The sequence below is a fragment of the Rhamphochromis longiceps genome, linkage group LG14 (genome assembly GCF_057381845.1).
Source record: "Rhamphochromis longiceps isolate RC_006_pf linkage group LG14, R_longiceps_female_GT1.1, whole genome shotgun sequence".
Classification (NCBI taxonomy): Eukaryota; Metazoa; Chordata; class Actinopteri; order Cichliformes; family Cichlidae; genus Rhamphochromis; species Rhamphochromis longiceps.
The window spans coordinates 17,118,547-17,139,165 of NC_140570.1; the positions used below are offsets into that span (position 1 = coordinate 17,118,547).

At 38.2% G+C, this 20,619-nt stretch overlaps 1 protein-coding gene across 1 annotated transcript; it reads right to left on the reverse strand.

The window, feature by feature from the left end:
* Positions 1-901: 901 nt before the first annotated feature.
* foxg1c (forkhead box G1c) lies at positions 902-3,472 on the reverse strand. Its single transcript, XM_085380206.1, has one exon. The coding sequence runs from the start codon at positions 3,065-3,067 to the stop codon at positions 1,871-1,873; it is 1,197 nt and encodes a 398-aa protein (XP_085236332.1). The 5' UTR covers positions 3,068-3,472; the 3' UTR covers positions 902-1,870.
* Positions 3,473-20,619: the final 17,147 nt, after the last annotated feature.

A 20,619-nucleotide genomic window follows, 5' to 3' on the forward strand; every position in this document is an offset into this window, starting at 1 on the left:
TTAAAAAATGTATCTAAAAAACTGAAAGAGATGATAACTAAAGAGGTTTTTTTAAACTTCTGGTTGATTTTTGAAAAGGCCATCCTGATTTCTGCAGCCTCCTGCACACCAAAAACCAGCGAAACCTTATTGTAGCAGGGTGAATTATAGCTCTATGGTTATTAGTAGAGCTGTCAAACTAAACATGTTATTTATTACACTAACAGCAAACAGTATCTTCTTACTCTTGCCTCAGGATACAAAAGTCTACTTTGCACCAAAAGCTTGTTGCTTCACAGCTAAGCTCCCCCCCCCCTTGCTGCTCTGCACACCACAGTCCTTCATGCCAAAGTGTAAATATTATCTTTTGTATCTATCTAGACGGTGAGTTTGGCAACAGTGAAGTTACCTGATCCAGCCCGGTCTGCTTTAACCACACGTGACTGAGGATGTGACTGGCTTTGGAAAGGTGGCGGGCTGAGGTTTTTTCTTTCTTTCTATTTATGTTTTTGATAAAGAACCCTTTGTTTAAAAGAGACATCTGCTCTAATCTGCATCCACATACATCTATTAATTTATATCTCCAGGGGGCAGCGGCGAGGAGAGGTGAGGGAAAGTTTAACAGGCAGTGATGTCAGCGCAGGTTGAAACAGAAGACAGATCAATAAGATCTGCGCGACTGGAAATGCCACGTCTACCTGTTGAGGTTACATCACAACCCTTTCCACACGATATCTCCTCGAGAAACCTTTTTAGTGGAACTGTTCATAAACAAAAAAACAAAAAAAACAAACAAAAAAAACAAACAAACAAAAAGAATGGCTCAGAGCACAGAGGCCTCTGTGCCTCACAACCTTTCCTTAAAACACTCAATCCAGTCTAAATATAGTTCTTATTGTGCGGGCTCAAATCTCCAGGGTGAAACATTTAATAACACAGCCAAATAAGAACAATCAACAACTGTAGCTTTTAATGAGGTTAAAAGAAAACACAATTAAAAATGCATTATTTATCGTTTAATTACATGTAAGGTCATTAAAATGGGAATGTAATATATATATGGTTGCAACATTAACGAAATCGAAGACAGTAAGTGCAGCAAATGAGCAGTTTAAGTATCATTTTCACATCACATTTTCACCCAAACTGAAAACTCATAATTTAAAAAGTCCCCGGACTAAAAAAACAACAAAACAAAACAAAACAAAAAAAACCCCCGGTTCCACCCGTTCGTTTAAAATTAAGCTGGAACCTTTCCAAAGTAATATTTTAATGTGTTGGATACCATGCTGGGGAAAGCGATTCCCTTCATCAAGAGTTTTATACTTTTCGATTTTATTTCATGTTTAAAATCGTGTTTTCTTCTCATCTCCCTTCAACCCAAAACTGGTGACATGCGCCGAAAAACCCTTCACTTTTTGATACCAATAAACACACATGTGGGAAATCATTGATGAGGAAAGTTAACAAAGGATAATATTTTTTCTAGTACAATTTCAGAAGCAGATGCAAACTCGGTGAACGTTAATTGCATTAAAAAATGATCTGCGCATATCCGCGCATAACCTAGGATTCACAATATACGCAAATACACTTTTGTTTTTTGCTCATTTTCGGAAATGTGTTTGTCAGAGGAAGTATTTTAAGACTTATAGTTCACGCGTCATTTATTTTTTGGTCATTTAAACTTTGCAACTCTGAGAAATAATCCAAGTCTATTAACGTTTTTTTTTTTACTTAGATACATCCACTGTGACGCAGACATTTGGGTAAATATTGCAGGATTTTTATCATTCATCGGGATTCTTTGGCTTTGCCTTTTGTTTCCAACAATTAGCAAACTATCTACAGCAATGTTTCAAATCTCACACACTGGCTGTCGGGACTGTATCTATTTCTCTATATTCCAAGACGACGGGCTCGGGCTGACTTGAGGGCAATAATTTGAAAAGTCACCGCAGCATCCTCCGAGGTCTGCATGACCGCTCTTGGGTAAAAACGTCGCCGCTGGTGTCTTGGAGGTGGCGCACTCCTCTTGACTAAACGTGGCGGCGCACGGTATGTGGTGAGAGTAAAAGTAGCTGGCTTGTCCGGAGATCATGTTAAAAGAGCACGGGTCTGTCAGCGGCAGCGTGCACGCGGGGATGGAGGCGGAGAAGGCGGTGCACGCGGCGCCGATCTGGTGGCGACGGGACTGCGCGCAACTGAGTCCGATGTAAGACATCTCCTGGTGCGTCTGCAAGAACCGGTCAGCGTCCGCAGCGTTTGCGCTCAGTCGGGCCCGCTGTGAGACCACTGACGTGGCGTGGTTGGAGAAGCGAGGGTGCGCGCTCAGATATGTCCCCGCGCCAAGGTGGGTGCGCACCGGCGCTTGGAGAGGTAGAAACGGCGGAACCGGCCAGTAAAACGAACTGGCTGCGGCCAGAGTGACGCTGGTTGCAGTGCCCGAGGGCATCACACGACCGCCTCCTCTCTTCAGCCCGAGCTTGGTCCTGGAGCCAGCTGCGGCTCTGCGGCGCAGTTTTCCCGATGTGCCACCTATGAAGACGTCCTCGCTGCAGGGGTCCAGCATCCAGTAGTTGCCTTTGCCGGGATCGTCGTAGTGGCGCGGCACTTTCACGAAACACTTGTTTAGGCTCAGGTTGTGCCTGATTGAATTTTGCCACCCTTGTCTGTTTTGCCGGTAGTACGGAAAGTTTTCCATGATGAACTCATAGATGCCGTTGAGCGTAAGCCGTCGTTCGGGACTTTGGCGGATCGCCATCATGATGAGCGCGTTGTAACTAAAAGGCGGTTTTTCGGGTTTGACGCTTTCTTCTGCCCTACCGGTTTTCCTCGATTCTTCCTTATTTCCTTCTCGTCTCCCAGTTACAGTCCCCGCTTTGGTTTCCACTTTGGCGCATTCTTTTGACTTTTCAAAGTTTTGATCATGGCTGGCTTTTGCAAGCTGGCTAGAGCGCACTTTCTGGGACTGAGAAGGAGACTCCTGGTCACCCATCACTCCTTCTCGTCTCCACAACAGGCTGCTGATGCTGAATGAAGACTTGTGGAATAATCGGCTTGAAGTTTTCACATCCTCAATCTCCATCCCAAAGGTTAAAAAACACTCTCGAAATTCTCAAAGCTGTCCGGAGATCACAGGAGAGCGCACCGCTGAACACACAGAGCAAAGATGCGTCGACTCAAAGTGGTAAAGAGCCAAAGACGCACGGGCCAGACAGCGTGACAACAAATGCGCATGATCACAGCAGCTCAGGACTCGTTACCTCCAAAACGACTCGCGTTGGTGTTTACTTTGTAACTGCGCATAAAAGAGAATCATCCTGGGACGTGTTGTGCGCATGTGTCCGTACTTTGAGTCAAGTGGTTCTATTTTAGTAAAAAGATAATTCATTTATTCCAGTGAAGAGTTAAACGCCTTTTATCCATAAAATCAAAGCAACGCACTAAAATATGACTCGTGTGATGTTTTTTCCCCATAAGCACCTATCAACCCCCCCAAAGAAAAATCTATAATAATTTGAGAATGAAAGGATGTGCCATGATACCAAACACACTGTGCCAAGGCGGGCTTGAACCCGGGATGACATGGATGTGCTGTCAATCTATGTGACTGATCAGTGAACTCTGGGGTGCAATTATAACACTTCCGTGACTCATGAAATTCAACACTCTCACACGCGCCTCACCCCCTGGGCTGGCCTCATCTTTCTCTCTCGTTTTTCTTCTTCTCTGCTTTCTCTCTTTGCGCACCTTAATCGACATTATAGGAGCCAATTTGGCAAAATGCCGATCAAGAGAATGAAGACGCTGTAGAGACCGAATGATCCTGTATAAGACGGGCCAAAGACGAGCAGGCTAAAACGCAGAATGAAGGGCAAGATTATTACGCGTACCAGTTATTTCGTAATTTATACCAGCTCTGAGTTGCAAGCTTTTATGATGCAAAATTTTTTATTATTTCTGGGCAAAAATGTGGTAAAATTAAATAAACAGTAGCCAGAGATTCTCTGTAACTGAAAACTGCCTCCTTACTTCAAATTAAACAGTGTATTTGACTTAATCCATGCTTGTCTTAAATCTAATACAGTGAGTTTTCTCGGTTACTTGCTACATAATGCTAACCTTGACTTTTCTTAGTTTGAACAGTTGTCCACCGATGAAGAAAGCAGATAAATGTGTCGACACGTTAAGGTTTCGCTTGAATTGATTATTTTAGTGATAATGCATCAGTCATTTCAGACATGACGTATCCAGGTTTTGATTTTTTGTGGACATGCTTTGGAGTGTTCATGTCGCTGAGAACAGTGTTAAAGTTCAGCAGGCAACAGGCCACCATGACTGAGACTCCGGTGGCAACGAATGAGTTCCAGCCCCGTTAATGACCTAGGCTGTTGTTGAAATAGCACCTAATTAAAGCAGTGTCCTGTAGCAATGAAGCCTGTGGGGTCATAAATGACGAAACATGTAATGTTAATAGTGTGTACAAGCACTCCTAATGATATAAATTCATTAGGCTGCTCATAAACTCATTATCAGAGTTCACTTGTTTTTAAGGCACCTACACCATCCTGGTTTAAATGCATTTAAGTTAGAATTAAGCTGAGCACGCTTTGGCACGATACATCAAGTTCACGTGCCCTACTTGCATGTTACTGCAGTGCCAGATGTATGTATTCCTACTTAAGGAGGAATAGATCATTTAAAGAAAACCACATCATTATATTTTACATTGTGCTCTCCTCTCCAAGCAGAAGTCAGATTGCTTTTCTTCACTCTAAATATGTGACTGTCAATAAATCCTGCCAATAACTTTCTGCTATGATGCCTTTCCATCAGAAAGGGGATGAAATAGATCTGGTGTAAATGAATGTAAGACAGGGATATGAGTTTTTCCTGCTTGTTTTATTGTCTGAAAGGCCTTCACCTCTCCATGTCACACCGGTACAAACGATAAGTTCACGTGAGGTTCCTGAGTGATGTGGGCACTCCTTCAACCACAAGAAAGTGAAGCAGGGCCTAAGGGGCGATGAGTTATAGCCTTGTGTTATTTTCTATTCTACAAACAGCAGCAGGAGTGAACAAAAGGTCATCTCACACACACACACACACACACACACACACACACACACACACACACTGCAAATTCATATCAGGTTTTATAATTTAATATCTAATATCTGTTTTTTCACCACTTGGAAGGGGTGACACACAAACTCAATGCCTTTGCGTTACTTTGACTTAGTTTATTAAGTTTGTTGCTCAACAAACATTTAAAAAGATTCATGTATAGCCAGTGCAGTGATATCTAATATCTGTTCCGACAATGACAAGGTAATAATAATAAAAGAATAATATACATGCTTCTTGGTTGGATTATTGTTTCAAATTCTTCTGTTGGGGGAAAACTCTGTAAAAGACCCAGGAGAAATAAAGACACAATGAGACAAAGTTACTTTCTTTATCAAACGTGTACACGGGTGAGCTGCGAAGAACAACTCACCCCATGCACAGTGGCTTGGTAATTTTTATAGGCACAGAGCACAGAGACAGTGAGAACAGGATAACAAATAATAAACAGATAAAATAAAACAACTCCATATATGGTGCTAGTCTCGTCAGCAGAGAGCTAGGGAAGATAAAACAATCTAAAACAATATGTCCCAGAAACAAGATGTGTTTGCTGGGAAAGTCTAAAAAGATAATTCTAAACTAATCTAACCATAGGCAGAGGGCAGACAAAAGGCATCTTTGTACATTTAAAAGAAGGTAAAGAAACATAGAATCATTTTTCCTGTAACATTCCCTCCTGTTTTAACTTATTTTAAATGTATACAACAATTGTCTGTGAAGGTTATTTATTAAGTATCTTAAGCAATTTTTTAATTTTCAAAATGTCAGCATAGCAGAAATGGAAGTCATTTGGTCTAAAGAATAAAACAAAAGAAAATAATAAAAAGAAAAACATAGTAAATGAAAATTATAGTAAATGAAATAACAAGTGGAATAAACAAGAAAAAATAATAAAACTAAAACTACAAAAAATAAAGGATAAAAACCTTATATTTTAAAACGAAAACTACAAAAAATAAAAGGATGAAAACTAAAATGAAAACTTTGTATTTAAAAATGATGAAAACCTAATATGTAAAATGAAAACTTCAAAAAATACAAGGATGAAAACTTCAAAAAATAAAAGGATGAAAACCTGCATAACCTACTAATGTTTTAATCAGTGCGTGATCACTTGACAAGTCATTTTTAATCACCACGTCATTCATTAGCAGTTATTACAAGTTCTCCTCTAACAGAATTGCAACGGGATGCTGTTCTTCTTGAGGCATGGCAACATAAGCAGTCATTGTAGTTGTTATCATCTTTGAAATCATTACTCTTAGACATGGCGGTGTAGCTGCTCCAGATGTGTGGTCAGTGACATATTTCTGCAGAATGGTCAAATTCTGCAAAGCTTCATAAATGTCTCCGCTTACAAACTCCTCCTTGTGATGCTGTTAGTAGGTCTAGAGTCAGTCTGTTCTGCAGCACCATCGTTCTGATGGCCTGCTGTTCTCCTGCTAAGGCGGTTCCCAGGGTCTTAGTCAAGTTGATGTGTCGTAGCAGAGCATATCGGTTGATTTCCACGTGATCCCGCACCTCGGCAACTCCAATGCCGGGGATCAAGCTCTGTAAGAATTTCACTCCTCCTCAGATGCGAAACTCTGGTTCCTTTACTGCTTGGTGCCGTCCGTGCACATCCTGTCTGGTAATGAGTCTTTGTTTGTAGTATCATTCGGTAGCTGTAGTTGGAGCGACAGTTGAGGCTCATCAGTGTCGCGTTACTGGCACAGGTTTCGTTGAGTGAACAGTCCATACACTTCCTCTCGTTCCTTGGTGGGCAGAAAGTGTATATGTATTTGCATAGCAGTCAGTTTTATTATTCAAGTAAGCTGTAGTGTTCATAAACTGCCACCAGAAATTAGTGGCATAGCCATGGGGAAACTTGGTGTACTTTCCTTTGTCATACAGTGTCTGCCTTTTCTCCATGTAGCGTGACTTATTGTCCCTCACGGAAGCAAAGATGAGGAGCCCGGCCATGGTCAGGGCCACTGCAGTTATTAAGAGCCACCACCTCATGACGACGGGACACACCCTCCTGTCGCGAGTAGACCCCCCGGCCAGGAAAGCTGACCCCTCCACCGGGCGAGATCACAACAAGTGGGCAAGCCTGCCGTCAGCTGTGTTTAGATGGCTTCACTGACTCGCCTGCAGTGACTCTGATGGATCCAGGATGGTCGTTCCGCAATTTTGCAAGCTCCAGTTTTTCCTTTGGAGCACTTTGATCAGAACCCAGTCACCGGGCTGTGATCTGCAAGACACTTGATAGACATCATTACATTCTTCGTCATTTACAATCATCTCTTTATTTTCCTACAACTTAGACATACATTTTGCTACTGAAATTGTATCTGCCTTTTTCACTGGGTAGATTTCTGGCCACTTTGAGAATACATCTATAACCACTAGGGTGTATTTTTACCCTTGGCATTCATTTAGCTCAATAAAGTCCATATGGATTGTGTGGTCTCAGGTTTCCCTGAGCATTATATTCTTGACACGTCATGCACGTTCTGACAAATTGTTTTGCTGAGGTTTCAAAACGGTTCTAGCAGGCGTTGTCTCTATGTTATCTGCTGTTGCTGCGTGGCTGTCTGCAGCCTTGGTGTTTGTGACTTTGCTCGCCTCTCTGTTCCTGATAGCCACCTGCGAATTAGTGTTTTAGTCTGTTGTCAACACGTCAGCCTTATTTCTAAGTTACAGAATGCTTCTTCTAAATGCTCTAAACCTAGGCATTTTTCAATCATATGCCTAATCACTATGTGTCACTGTGATTCTCAAGTATGGTCACAAGTTCGTTTAAATTCGTTTCCAAAACCAACAAAATAATCAAACAAAAACAAAAAACATAAACGTGTCAGGACACAAAAGAAAAAGAAAAATGCTGCCACCCGTACAAGGCAGAAGTCTGCATATGTTGGCTTGTAATAGCATGCAGCTTGTAACATGGTAGACTAATGTGCCTGTGTTAATTCAGCTCCATATTATTGTGTGAAGTTGCACTGGGTTGGGAGTGGTTTTGTGGTTGTCACATTTTTGGTGAGCCAATGGCTGGAATGGGGTTGGACTAATTAGAGGCAGGTGTACTTGATTGCACTGATACACTGGTCTACATCTAGCCCACACTACAAACACTGCTGTGTTGTTTTGTCTCTCTGTGCAGTCCAGGGCCTATTATATGCCACAGCCTAAAGGCAGCAGAGTTCCAGAGGCTTGAGTGACCACTGACTATATGCTTGCAGGGTGGTGGGTCTCCAAGGACAACTTCTAACCCTGTTAAAGGCAACATGTGGGGTGCAACTTGGCCGTGTGGCATAGCTGGCTCTGGCCTTGGGACTGTGTGTTTTTATACAATTCATAAGTGGGACACTGGACTGTTTTATCTTTTATCTCTTGATATATTTTTCGTCAATAAATTATCTTTTAGAATTTTATTGACTGATATCTTTTTGCCCATGACTGAAACGGTTGGTCAGACCTAGAGTCTTTCTTTGGGCAGAATAGCAGCTTCTGCTCTAAAAGAAACAAATAAATAAAAAGAAAAGAAAATGTGGAACATGCTCATCAGCTTAGCAGTGTCTACATATTTAATTCAGCTTCTCAATCCTGTAGTTTTAGCTGTTGTCTACAGGGTTTTGCTTATTGGTTGTTATTATAGGTGTGCTCTATATCTCAGCAATGTGTCATTCTAGAATGATAAGTTTCAAGCTGGTCAAGTGCCTCTATGCACTTCATTAGTTTAGTTATTCTCTGTATTGTCTTCATCTCACATGTCATTACACTGAGTTTCAGCAAACCTTAAGCTTGATGCAGACTACTGCTTAACAATTATCCACCTCACATCATAACCGATTAAGGTGCCTCTTCATATTAATATTATGTCATTGTTAATATTATCCTCTTTGTCTTATATAACAGCAATAGCATATTATAATATTTTATCAGTGTGTACCACTATACTACTCCTGAGCCAATTTGTTAGTTAGGATCATCTTATTCAGCAAACAGATAATTTAGAATTCATCCAATCTGCGGTCACATTTGTTCTCTCTGTTGCATGGCGGACCAGGCAGTTCTATTATAATATATTATTGTGTGGATGCCTTAATAGGCATCCACACTATTGAGTTCCTGTTTCTCTTTATTGTGTGGATGCTTTAAGCATCCACACTATTGAGTTCCTGTTTCTCTTTATTCTTTATTGTGTGGATGCTTTAAGCATCCACACTATTGAGTTCCTGTTTCTCTTTATTCTTTATTGTGTGGATGCTTTAAGCATCCACACTATTGAGTTCCTGTTTCTCTTTATTCTTTATTATTATTGTGTGGATGCTTTAAGCATCCACACTATTGAGTTCCTCTTGGGACTTCCGTACACTTTTTGGCACTTAACTACTTCCACAATTTTCAGCCGATTTTCACCGTTCAAATTTTAAAATATTCTGCTATTTCTGCTAATTCCTGCTATGTCTTTTGGTATTTTTCACTATTATACTTTTTAAAATATTAAGCTTAATTTGTCCCATTGAAATGAATGGGAAACTTCTGCAATTCTGCTAAAATTTGCTTGTTTCTGAAACTTAACTACTTCCTCATATTTTCACGTAGAACAACCATTCAAACTTTAAAATGTTCTCAAATTATTGGGCTATTCAGGTATGATTCAGCTTTTTCAAATCTTTTACCGTTTTACCTTTATGCCTCTTAAAGTTTTCAGTTGCAAAATTGTGATTTTTCACAAAATACATGCGTTGTTATGGTTGCTATGCACTTGGCTTCCAGTCTGCCACTGAAGGTTTTGCAGTCTTCTCTTCATGTCCGAACAACTTCTTGCTACTTGCTCAATCTTCACTCAACTTCCACAAATTATACATCAAAACGTAGGTATTTTTGCTGGGTTTCCGAAAATGTCACTATCATTGTTGTGGGATTTATAGAATTTTGGCAAATCTCCTCAGACCAACACAAAGTCGCAAAACTCTCCATAGAAAGTCAATGGAGAGCTTGTTCAAAATCACCGCTTGATTTCTGTAATGAGAGGCATATTCGAATCGTCATATCTCCTCAACGAAGCAAAGTTAAGACATAAGGCTTGTCCCAGTATATCTTCAGACACTCCTGACGCTCACAATTCAAGAATTATTTTCTCACCTATTACCGTTCTGAAATGAGTTAGACTTGTTTGAGGGTAGGAAATTCGTCCTTCGCTCAGATTTCTTCAGATTTCAAACTCTGGAAATGAACCACTTTTTTCTCTCGTCATATCTTTTTAATGGATTTCCACAGAGACCTGAAAATTTCCATGATTGTTCACCAAAGCCTGCTGTCTCTTACGGTGAAAGAATGATATCGATACTCCAAATAGATTTCAAGTCACAAAGCGTTGTTTGAGGGCAAGTCAAGGCAGTTTTTGCTTCGCTCTACTCAGTTATGGTGCATTACAAGTCAAATATCTTTAATAATTCATATTTTAATGATAAATTGTAAACACTGGAAGATTCCCCCATCTCTTCTGAACAAAACGGTGTAAGAATGACCGCTCTAGCCCCTACGGTTTGGAAATTATGGTCATTTGTTTGAGGGGAGTCCTCACTATGAGAAATAGGCTGCAATAATCCTGTGCCTCTCTGTGCTGCGTGTGTAAAAAGAGGCACATGTTTTGGCGGGAAAAAGTACACAGGCTCTCTGATTGGTGGATTCAAATTCAGCAGCTCCCAGGCTGACCTAGAAACTTACTTCTCTCTCCCTGTGCATTTTTTTGCTGATTTTTTCATTTAACAAGTATATTTGAGGGACCCTCAGCATGTTCAGCATTTTTTCAGCTGTCCATTTTGCTTTTCCAATTTTTCTGTTTAACTTATTACTATTGTGCTAAATAATACTATTTCTGCTATTTTATAAGATTTGTGCCTAATATAGTATTTCTGCTAAATTACAATATTTCTGCTTTTTATACTATTTGTGCTAAAACATAGTATTTCTACTAAATGTAGTATTTATGCTTAATCATACTATTTCTGCTTTTTATGGGATTTGTGCCTAATATAGTATTTCTGCTTTTTATAGGATTTTTGCTCAAACATAGTATTTCTACTAAATGTAGTGTTTATGCTTAATCATCCTATTTCTGCTTTTTATAGGATTTGTGCTTAATATAGTATTTCTGCTAAATTATAGTATTTCTGCTTTTTATAGTATTTGTGCTAAAACATAGTATTTCTACTAAATGTAGTATTTATGCTTAATCATAGTATTTCTATATATTTCTGCCAGGTCCCCAGGCAGCCAATCCTCTGTGAGGACTGAGAAATTCAAATTTTCAAATCAGGGCCTGCACGGCTTCCCAGCCAATCATATATGTGTCCTGAGGCATTCAAATTTGCATATTGGGGCCTTCATGGCTTCTAAGCCAGCCAATCATATCTGAGGGCTGAGGAATTCAAATCCACAAATCAGGGCCTGCACGGCTTCCCAGCCAGCCAATCATATATGTGGTCTCAGGCATTCATATTTGCATATTGGGGAATTCGTGGCTTCTAAGTCAACAAGTCATCCATGTCATATATCTCTAAAAATTCACATTTTAATGATAAATTGTTAACACTGGAAGATTCCCCCATCTCTTCTGAACAAAACAGTGTAAGAATGACCGCTCTAGCCCCTACGGTTAGGAAATTATGGTCATTTGTTTGAGGGGAGTCCTCACTATGAGAAATAGGCTGCAATAATCCTGTGCCTCTCTGTGCTGCTGCGTGTGTAAAAAGATGCACCTGTTTTGGCGGGAAAACGTAAACAGCCACTCTGATTGGTGGATTTAAATTCGGCAGCTCTCTCCCTGTGTGTGTGTGTGTGTGTGTGTGTGTGTGTGTGTGTGTGTGTGTGTGTGTGTGTGTTTAGTGGGAGAGAGAGGACCCTGCCCTTATTTGGCAGCATGTCATTGTAGGATTTAAATTGAATATAGTTAGACTGGTTGACTGGATTAGAGCCTGTGTTTGTGTGTCCCTCTGTGCATTTGTGTTTCAATATGCCTCCATATTTGTAATTTTGTAAGTTATTACTATTCTGCTAAATCATAGTATTTCTGGTACTTTTCGGTACTTGTGCTAAATACAGTATTTCTGCTAAATCATACTATTTCTGCTTTTCATAAGATTTGTGCCTAATATAGTATTTCTGCTAAATTATAGTATTTATTATTTTTATAGGATTTGTGCCAAACATAGTATTTCTGCTAAATTATAGTATTTCTGCTTTTTATACTATTTGTGCCTAATATAGTATTTCTGCTTTTTATAGGATTTGTGCCTGATATAGTATTTCTGCTTTTTATAGGATTTGTACCTAATATAGTATTTCTGCTTTTTATAGGATTTGTGCTTAATATAGTATTTCTGCTAAATTATAGTATTTCTGCTTTTTATAGTATTTGTGCTAAAACATAGTATTTCTACTAAATGTAGTATTTATGCTTAATCATAGTATTTCTATATATATATATCTGCCAGGTCCCCAGGCAGCCAATCCTCTGTGAGGACTGAGAAATTCAAATTTTCAAATCAGGGCCTGCACAGTTTCCCAGCCAATCAAATAAGTGTCCTGAGGCATTCAAATTTGCATATTGGGGCCTTCGTGGCTTCTAAGCCAGCCAATCATATCTGAGGGCTGAGGAATTCAAATCCACAAATCAGGGCCTGCACGGCTTCCCAGCCAGCCAATCACATATGTGGTCTCAGGCATTCAAATTTGCATATTGGGGAATTCGTGGCTTCTAAGTCAACAAGTCATCCATGTCATATATCTCTAAAAATTCATATTTTAATATTAAATTGTCAACACTTGAAGATTCCCCCATCTCTTCTGAACAAAACGGTGTAAGAATGACCGTTCTAGCCCCTACGGTTAGGAAATTACGGTCATTTGTTTGAGGGGAGTCGTCACTATGAGAAATAGACTGCAAAAATCCTGTGTCTCTCTGTGCTGCTGCGTGTGTAAACAGATGCACCTGTTTTGGCGGGAAAACATAAACAGCCTCTCTGATTGGTGGATTCAAATTCAGCAGCTCCCAGGCTGACCTAGAAACTTACTTCTCTCTCCCTGTGTGTGTGTGTGTGTGTGTGTGTGTGTGTGTGTGTGTGTGTGTGTGTGTGTGTGTGACAGAGAGAGAGAGAGAGAGAGAGAAAGGCTTTTAATGGGATGATCTCATTCTAAGATTTAAATTCAATATATTTAGACTGGTTGACTGAATTGGATCTTGTGTGTGGGTCTCTCTGTGCATGTGTGTTTCCTCATGTGTACATATTTGTGATTGTGTGGCTGTAATAAATTTTTTTGCAGATTTTTGTCATTTAACAAGTATATTTGAGGGACCCTCAGCATGTTCAGCATTTTTTCAGCTGTCCATTTTGCTTTTCCAATTTTTCTGTTTAACTTATTACTATTGTGCTAAATCATACTGTTTCTGCTATTTTATAAGATTTGTGCTTAATATACTATTTCTGCTTTTATAGGATTTGTGCTTAATATAGTATTTCTGCTAAATGTAGTATTTATGCTTAATCATACTATTTCTGCTTTTCATAGTATTTGTGCTTAATATAGTATTTCTGCTAAATTTAGTATTTCTGATTAATTATAGTTTTTCTACTAAATCATAGTACAGTATTTCTGCTTTTTATGGGATTTGTGCTAAAACAAAGTATTTCTACTAAATGTAGTATTTGTGCTTAATCATACCATTTCTGCTTTTTATAGGATTTGTGCTTAATATAGTATTTCTGCTAAATTATAGTATTTCTGCCAAATTATAATATTTGTGCTAAAACATAGTCTCAATTTAAAATTACAATATTCATAGTTCATCACAGTGTCTCTGGTAAATCACAATATTTCTGCTCTGTTGTACTATTTTTCTAAATCATAGTGTTTCTGTAATGTTTAAGTATTTTTGGCTAAATATATTCTTTCTGTTATCTTATACTATTTCTCCTAAATTCTTGTATTTTTGAGAAGTTATCATGTTTCTGGTAAGTTACAATATTTCTGCTAAGTTCTGCTATGCTATTGTATTTCTGCCAAGTATTATGTTTCCTCTAAGATATTGCAGTTCTGCTAAGTTATTCCATTTTAGCAAAGTTCCTTTGCTTCTGCAAAGTTTTTACAATTTCTGCAACTTTTCAGCTTTTTCAGCTAGTTTTTGCATACAGCTTCAGCTTTAAAGCATCCACACTGCATTTTCGCAGGAAATGCAAATCTTTCTAGTTGTGTGGATGCTTTAAGCATCCACACTATTGAGTTCCTGTTTCTCTTTATTCTTTATTATTCTTAGGACTTCCGTACACTTTTCGCCGTGGAACTACTTCCACAATTTTTGTGCTATTTTCACCGTTCAAACTTTAAACTATTTAGCTATTTTTGCTAATGCCGGCTATGACTTTTGCTATTTTTAACTATTATACTTTTTAAAATATTCCACTTTTTTCCTTTAATTTGTCCCATTGAAATGAATGGGAAACTTCTGCAATTCTGCTAAAATTTGCTTGTTTTTGAAACTTAACTACTTCCTCATATTTTCACCTAGAACAACCATTCAAACTTTAAAATGTTCATAAATTATTGGGCTATTCAGGTATGATTCAGCTTTTTGAAATCTTTTACTGTTTTACTTTTATGCCTCTTAAAGTTTTGAGTTGCAAAATTGTGATTTTTCACAAAATACATGCGTTGTTATGGTTGCTATGCTCTTGGCTTCCAGTGTGTCACTGAAGGTTTTGCAATTTTCACTTCATGTCCGAACAACTTCTTGCTACTTGCTCAATTTTCACTCAACTTCCACAAATTATACATCAAAACGTAGGTATTTTTGCTGGCTTTCAGAAAATGTCACTATCATTGTTGTGGGATTTATAGAATTTTTGCAAATCTCCTCAGACCAACACAAGGTCTCAAAACTCTCCATATAAAGTCAATGGAGAGCTTGTTCAAAATCATCGCTGGATTTCTGTAATGAGAGGCATATTCGAATCGTCATATCTCCTTAACGAAGCGACTTTAATACATGAGGCTTGTCCCCGAATATCTTCAGACACCCCTGACGCTCACAATTCAAGAATTTCTTTCTCACCTATTACCGTTCTGAAATGAGTTGGACTTGTTTGAGGGTAGGAAATTCGTCCTTCGCTCAGATTTCTTCAGATTTAAAACTCTGGAAATGAACCACTTTTTTCTCTCGTCATAACTTTTTTTTGGATTTCCACAGAGACCTGAAAATTTCCATGACTGTTCACCAAAGCCTGCTGTCTCTTACGGTGAAAGAATGATATCGATACTCCAAATAGATTTCGAGTTACAAAGCGTTGTTTGAGGGCAAGTCAAGGCAGTTTTTGCTTCGCTCTACTCAGTTATGGTGCATTAGAAGTCAAATATCTTTAATAATTCATATTTTAATGATAAATTGTAAACACTGGAAGATTCCCCCATCTCTTCTGAACAAAACGGTGTAAGAATGACCGCTCTAGCCCCTACGGTTTGGAAATTATGGTCATTTGTTTGAGGGGAGTCCTCACTATGAGAAATAGGCTGCAATAATCCTGTGCCTCTCTGTGCTGCGTGTGTAAAAAGAGGCACATGTTTTGGCGGGAAAAAGTACACAGGCTCTCTGATTGGTGGATTCAAATTCAGCAGCTCCCAGGCTGACCTAGAAACTTACTTCTCTCTCCCTGTGCATTTTTTTGCTGATTTTTTCATTTAACAAGTATATTTGAGGGACCCTCAGCATGTTCAGCATTTTTTCAGCTGTCCATTTTGCTTTTCCAATTTTTCTGTTTAACTGATTACTATTGTGCTAAATCATACTATTTCTGCTATTTTATAAGATTTGTGCCTAATATAGTATTTCTGCTAAATTACAGTATTTCTGCTTTTTATACTATTTGTGCTAAAACATAGTATTTCTACTAAATGTAGTATTTATGCTTAATCATACTATTTCTGCTTTTTATGGGATTTGTGCCTAATATAGTATTTCTGCTTTTTATAGGATTTTTGCTCAAACATAATATTTCTACTAAATGTAGTGTTTATGCTTAATCATCCTATTTCTGCTTTTTATAGGATTTGTGCTTAATATAGTATTTCTGCTAAATTATAGTATTTCTGCTTTTTATAGTACTTGTGCTAAAACATAGTATTTCTACTAAATGTAGTATTTATGCTTAATCATAGTATTTCTATATATTTCTGCCAGGTGCCCAGGCAGCCAATCCTCTGTGAGGACTTAGACATTCAAATTTTCAAATCAGGGCCTGCACGGTTTTCCAGCCAATCATATATGTGTCCTGAGGCATTCAAATTTGCATATTGGGGCCTTCAAGGCTTCTAAGCCAGCCAATCATATCTGAGGGCTGAGGAATTCAAATCCACAAATCAGGGCCTGCACGGCTTCCCAGGCAGCCAATCATATATGTGGCCTCAGGCATTCAAATTTGCATATTGGGGAATTCGTGGCTTCTAAGTCAACAAGTCATCCATGTCGTATATCTCTAAAAATTCACATTTTAATGATAAATTGTTAACACTGGAAGATTCCCCCATCTCTTCTGAACAAAACAGTGTAAGAATGACCGCTCTAGCCCCTACGGTTAGGAAATTATGGTCATTTGTTTGTGGGGAGTCCTCACTATGAGAAATAGGCTGCAATAATCCTGTGCCTCTCTGTGCTGCGTGTGTAAAAAGATGCACCTGTTTTGGCGGGAAAACGTAAACAGCCACTCTGATTGGTGGATTTAAATTCGGCAGCTCTCTCCCTCTGTGTCTGTCTGTGTGTGTGTGTGTGTGTGTGTGTGTGTGTTTAGTGGGAGAGAGAGGACCCTGCCCTTATTTGGCAGCATGTCATTGTAGGATTTAAATTGAATATAGTTAGACTGGTTGACTGAATTGGATCTTGTGTGTGTGTCTCTCTGTGCATGTGTGTTTCCTCATGTGTGCATATTTGTAATTGTGTGGCTGTCATAAATTTTTTTGCAGATTTTTGTCATTTAACTAGTATATTTGAGGGACCCTCAGCATGTTCAGCATTTTTTCAGCTGTCCATTTTGCTTTTCCAATTTTTCTGTTTAACTTATTACTATTGTGCTAAATCATACTATTTCTGCTATTTTATAAGATTTGTGTTTAATATAGTATTTCTGCTTTTAATAAGATTTGTGCTTAATATAGTATTTCTGCTAAATGTAGTATTCATGCTTAATCATACTATTTCTGCTTTTATAGGATTTGTGCTTAATATAGTATTTCTGCTTTTTATAAGATTTGTGCTTAATATAGTATTTCTGCTAAATGTAGTATTCATGCTTAATCATACTATTTCTGCTTTTCATAGGATTTGTGCTTAATATAGTATTTCTGCTAAATGTAGTATTTCTGATTAATTATAGTATTTCTGCCAAATTATAATATTTGTGCTAAAACATAGTCTTAATTTAAAATTACAATATTCATAGTTCATCACAGTGTCTCTGGTAAATCACAATATTTCTGCTCTGTTGTACTATTTTTCTAAATCATAGTGTTTCTGTAATGTTTAAGTATTTTTGGCTAAATATATTCTTTCTGTTATCTTATACTATGTCTCCTAAATTCTTATATTTTTGAGAAGTTATCATGTTTCTGGTAAGTTACAATATTTCTGCTAAATTCTGCTATGCTATTGTATTTCTGCCAAGTATTATGTTTCCTCTAAGATATTGCAGTTCTGCTAAGTTATTCCATTTTAGCAAACTTCTTTTGCTTCTGCAAAGTTTTTACAATTTCTGCAACTTTTCAGCTTTTTCAGCTAGTTTTTGCATACAGCTTCAGCTTTAAGCATCCACACTGCATTTTCGCAGGAAATGCAAATTTTTCTAGTTATTATTATTATTCTTAGGACTTCCGTACACTTTTCGCCGTAGAACTACTTCCACAATTTTCAGCCGATTTTCACCGTTCAAATTTTAAACTATTCAGCTATTTTTGCTCTTTCCGGCTATGACTTTTGCTATTTTTAACTATTATACTTTTTAAAATATTCCACTTTTTTCCTTTAATTTGTCCCATTGAAATGAATGGGAAACTTCAGCAATTCTGCTAAAATTTGCTTGTTTTTGAAACTTAACTACTTCCTCATACTTTCACCTAGAACAACCATTCAAATTTTAAAATGTTCACAAATTATTGGGCTATTCAGGTATGATTCAGCTTTTTCAAATCTTTTACTGTTTTACTTTTATGCCTCTTAAAGTTTTCAGTTGCAAAATTGTGATTTTTCACAAAATACATGCGTTGTTATGGTTGCTATGCTCTTGGCTTCCAGTGTGTCACTGAAGGTTTTGCAGTCTTCTCTTCATGTCCGAACAACTGTTTGCTACTTGCTCAATTTTCACTCAACTTCCACAAATTATACATCAAAACGTAGGTATTTTTGCTGGCTTTCAGAAAATGTCACTATCATTGTTGTGGTATTCATAGAACTTTCGCAAATCTCCTCAGACTAACACAAGGTCAGAAAACTCTCCATATAAAGACAATGGAGAGTTTGTTCAAAATCACCGCTGCATTTCTGGAATGAGAGGCATATTCGAATCGTCATATCTCCTTAACGAAGCAAAGTTAAGACATGAGGCTTGTCCCGGCATATCTTCAGACACTCCTGACGCTCACAATTCAAGAATTTCTTTCTCAACTATTACCGTTCTGAAATGAGTTGGACTTGTTTGAGGGTAGGAAATTCGTCCTTCGCTCAGATTTCTTCAGATTTCAAACTCTGGAAATGAACCACTTTTTTCTCTCGTCATAACTTTTTGTTGGATTTCCACAGAGACCTGAAAATTTCCATGATTGTTCACCAAAGCCTGCTGTCTCTTACGGTGAAAGAATGATATCGATACTCCAAATAGATTTCAAGTCACAAAGCGTTGTTTGAGGGCAAGTCAAGGCAGTTTTTGCTTCGCTCTACTCAGTTATGGTGCATTACAAGTCAAATATCTTTAATAATTCATATTTTAATGATAAATTGTAAACACTGGAAGATTCCCCCATCTCTTCTGAACAAAACGGTGTAAGAATGACCGCTCTAGCCCCTACGGTTTGGAAATTATGGTCATTTGTTTGAGGGGAGTCCTCACTATGAGAAATAGGCTGCAATAATCCTGTGCCTCTCTGTGCTGCGTGTGTAAAAAGAGGCACATGTTTTGGCGGGAAAAAGTACACAGGCTCTCTGATTGGTGGATTCAAATTCAGCAGCTCCCAGGCTGACCTAGAAACTTACTTCTCTCTCCCTGTGCATTTTTTTGCTGATTTTTTCATTTAACAAGTATATTTGAGGGACCCTCAGCATGTTCAGCATTTTTTCAGCTGTCCATTTTGCTTTTCCAATTTTTCTGTTTAACTTATTACTATTGTGCTAAATCATACTATTTCTGCTATTTTATAAGATTTGTGCCTAATATAGTATTTCTGCTAAATTACAGTATTTCTGCTTTTTATACTATTTGTGCTAAAACATAGTATTTCTGCTTTTAATAGGATTTGTGCTTAATATAGTATTTCTGCTTTTTATAGAATTTGTGCTTAATATAGTATTTCTGCTTTTTATAGAATTTGTGCTTAATATAGTATTTCTGCTTTTTATAGGATTTGTGCTTAATATAGTATTTCTGCTAAATTATAGTATTTCTGCTTTTTATAGTATTTGTGCTAAAACATAGTATTTCTACTAAATGTAGTATTTATGCTTAATCATAGTATTTCTATATATTTCTGCCAGGTCCCCAGGCAGCCAATCCTCTGTGAGGACTGAGACATTCAAATTTTCAAATCAGGGCCTGCACGGTTTCCCAGCCAATCATATATGTGTCCTGAGGCATTCAAATTTGCATATTGGGGCCTTCATGGCTTCTAAGCCAGCCAATCATATCTGAGGGCTGAGGAATTCAAATCCACAAATCAGGGCCTGCACAGCTTCCCAGCCAGCCAATCATATATGTGGCCTCAGGCATTCAAATTTGCATATTGGGGAATTCGTGGCTTCTAAGTCAACAAGTCATCCATGTCATATATCTCTAAAAATTCATATTTGAATGATAAATTGTCAACACTTGAAGATTCCCCCCTCTCTTCTGAACAAAACGGTGTAAGAATGACCGTTCTAGCCCCTACGGTTAGGAAATTATGGTCATTTGTTTGAGGGGAGTCGTCACTATGAGAAATAGACTGCAATAATCCAGTGTCTCTCTCTGTGCTGCGTGTGTAAACAGAAGCACCCGTTTTGGTGGGGAAAAGTGCACAGGCTCTCTGATTGGTGGATTCAAATTCAGCAGCTCCCAGGCTGACCTAGAAACTTACTTCTCTCTCCCTGTGTGTGTGTGTGTGTGTGTGTGTCTGTGTGTGACAGGGAGAGAGAGAGAGAGAGAGAGAGAGAGAGAGAGAGAGAGAGAAAGCCTTTTAATGGGATGATCTCATTGTAAGATTCAAATTCAATATATTTAGACTGGG

What these genes read in the sequence shown, in the direction of transcription:
- foxg1c (XM_085380206.1), bottom strand. Translation starts at nt 3,067, where the DNA reads ATGGAGATTGAGGATGTGAAAACTTCAAGCCGATTATTCCACAAGTCT.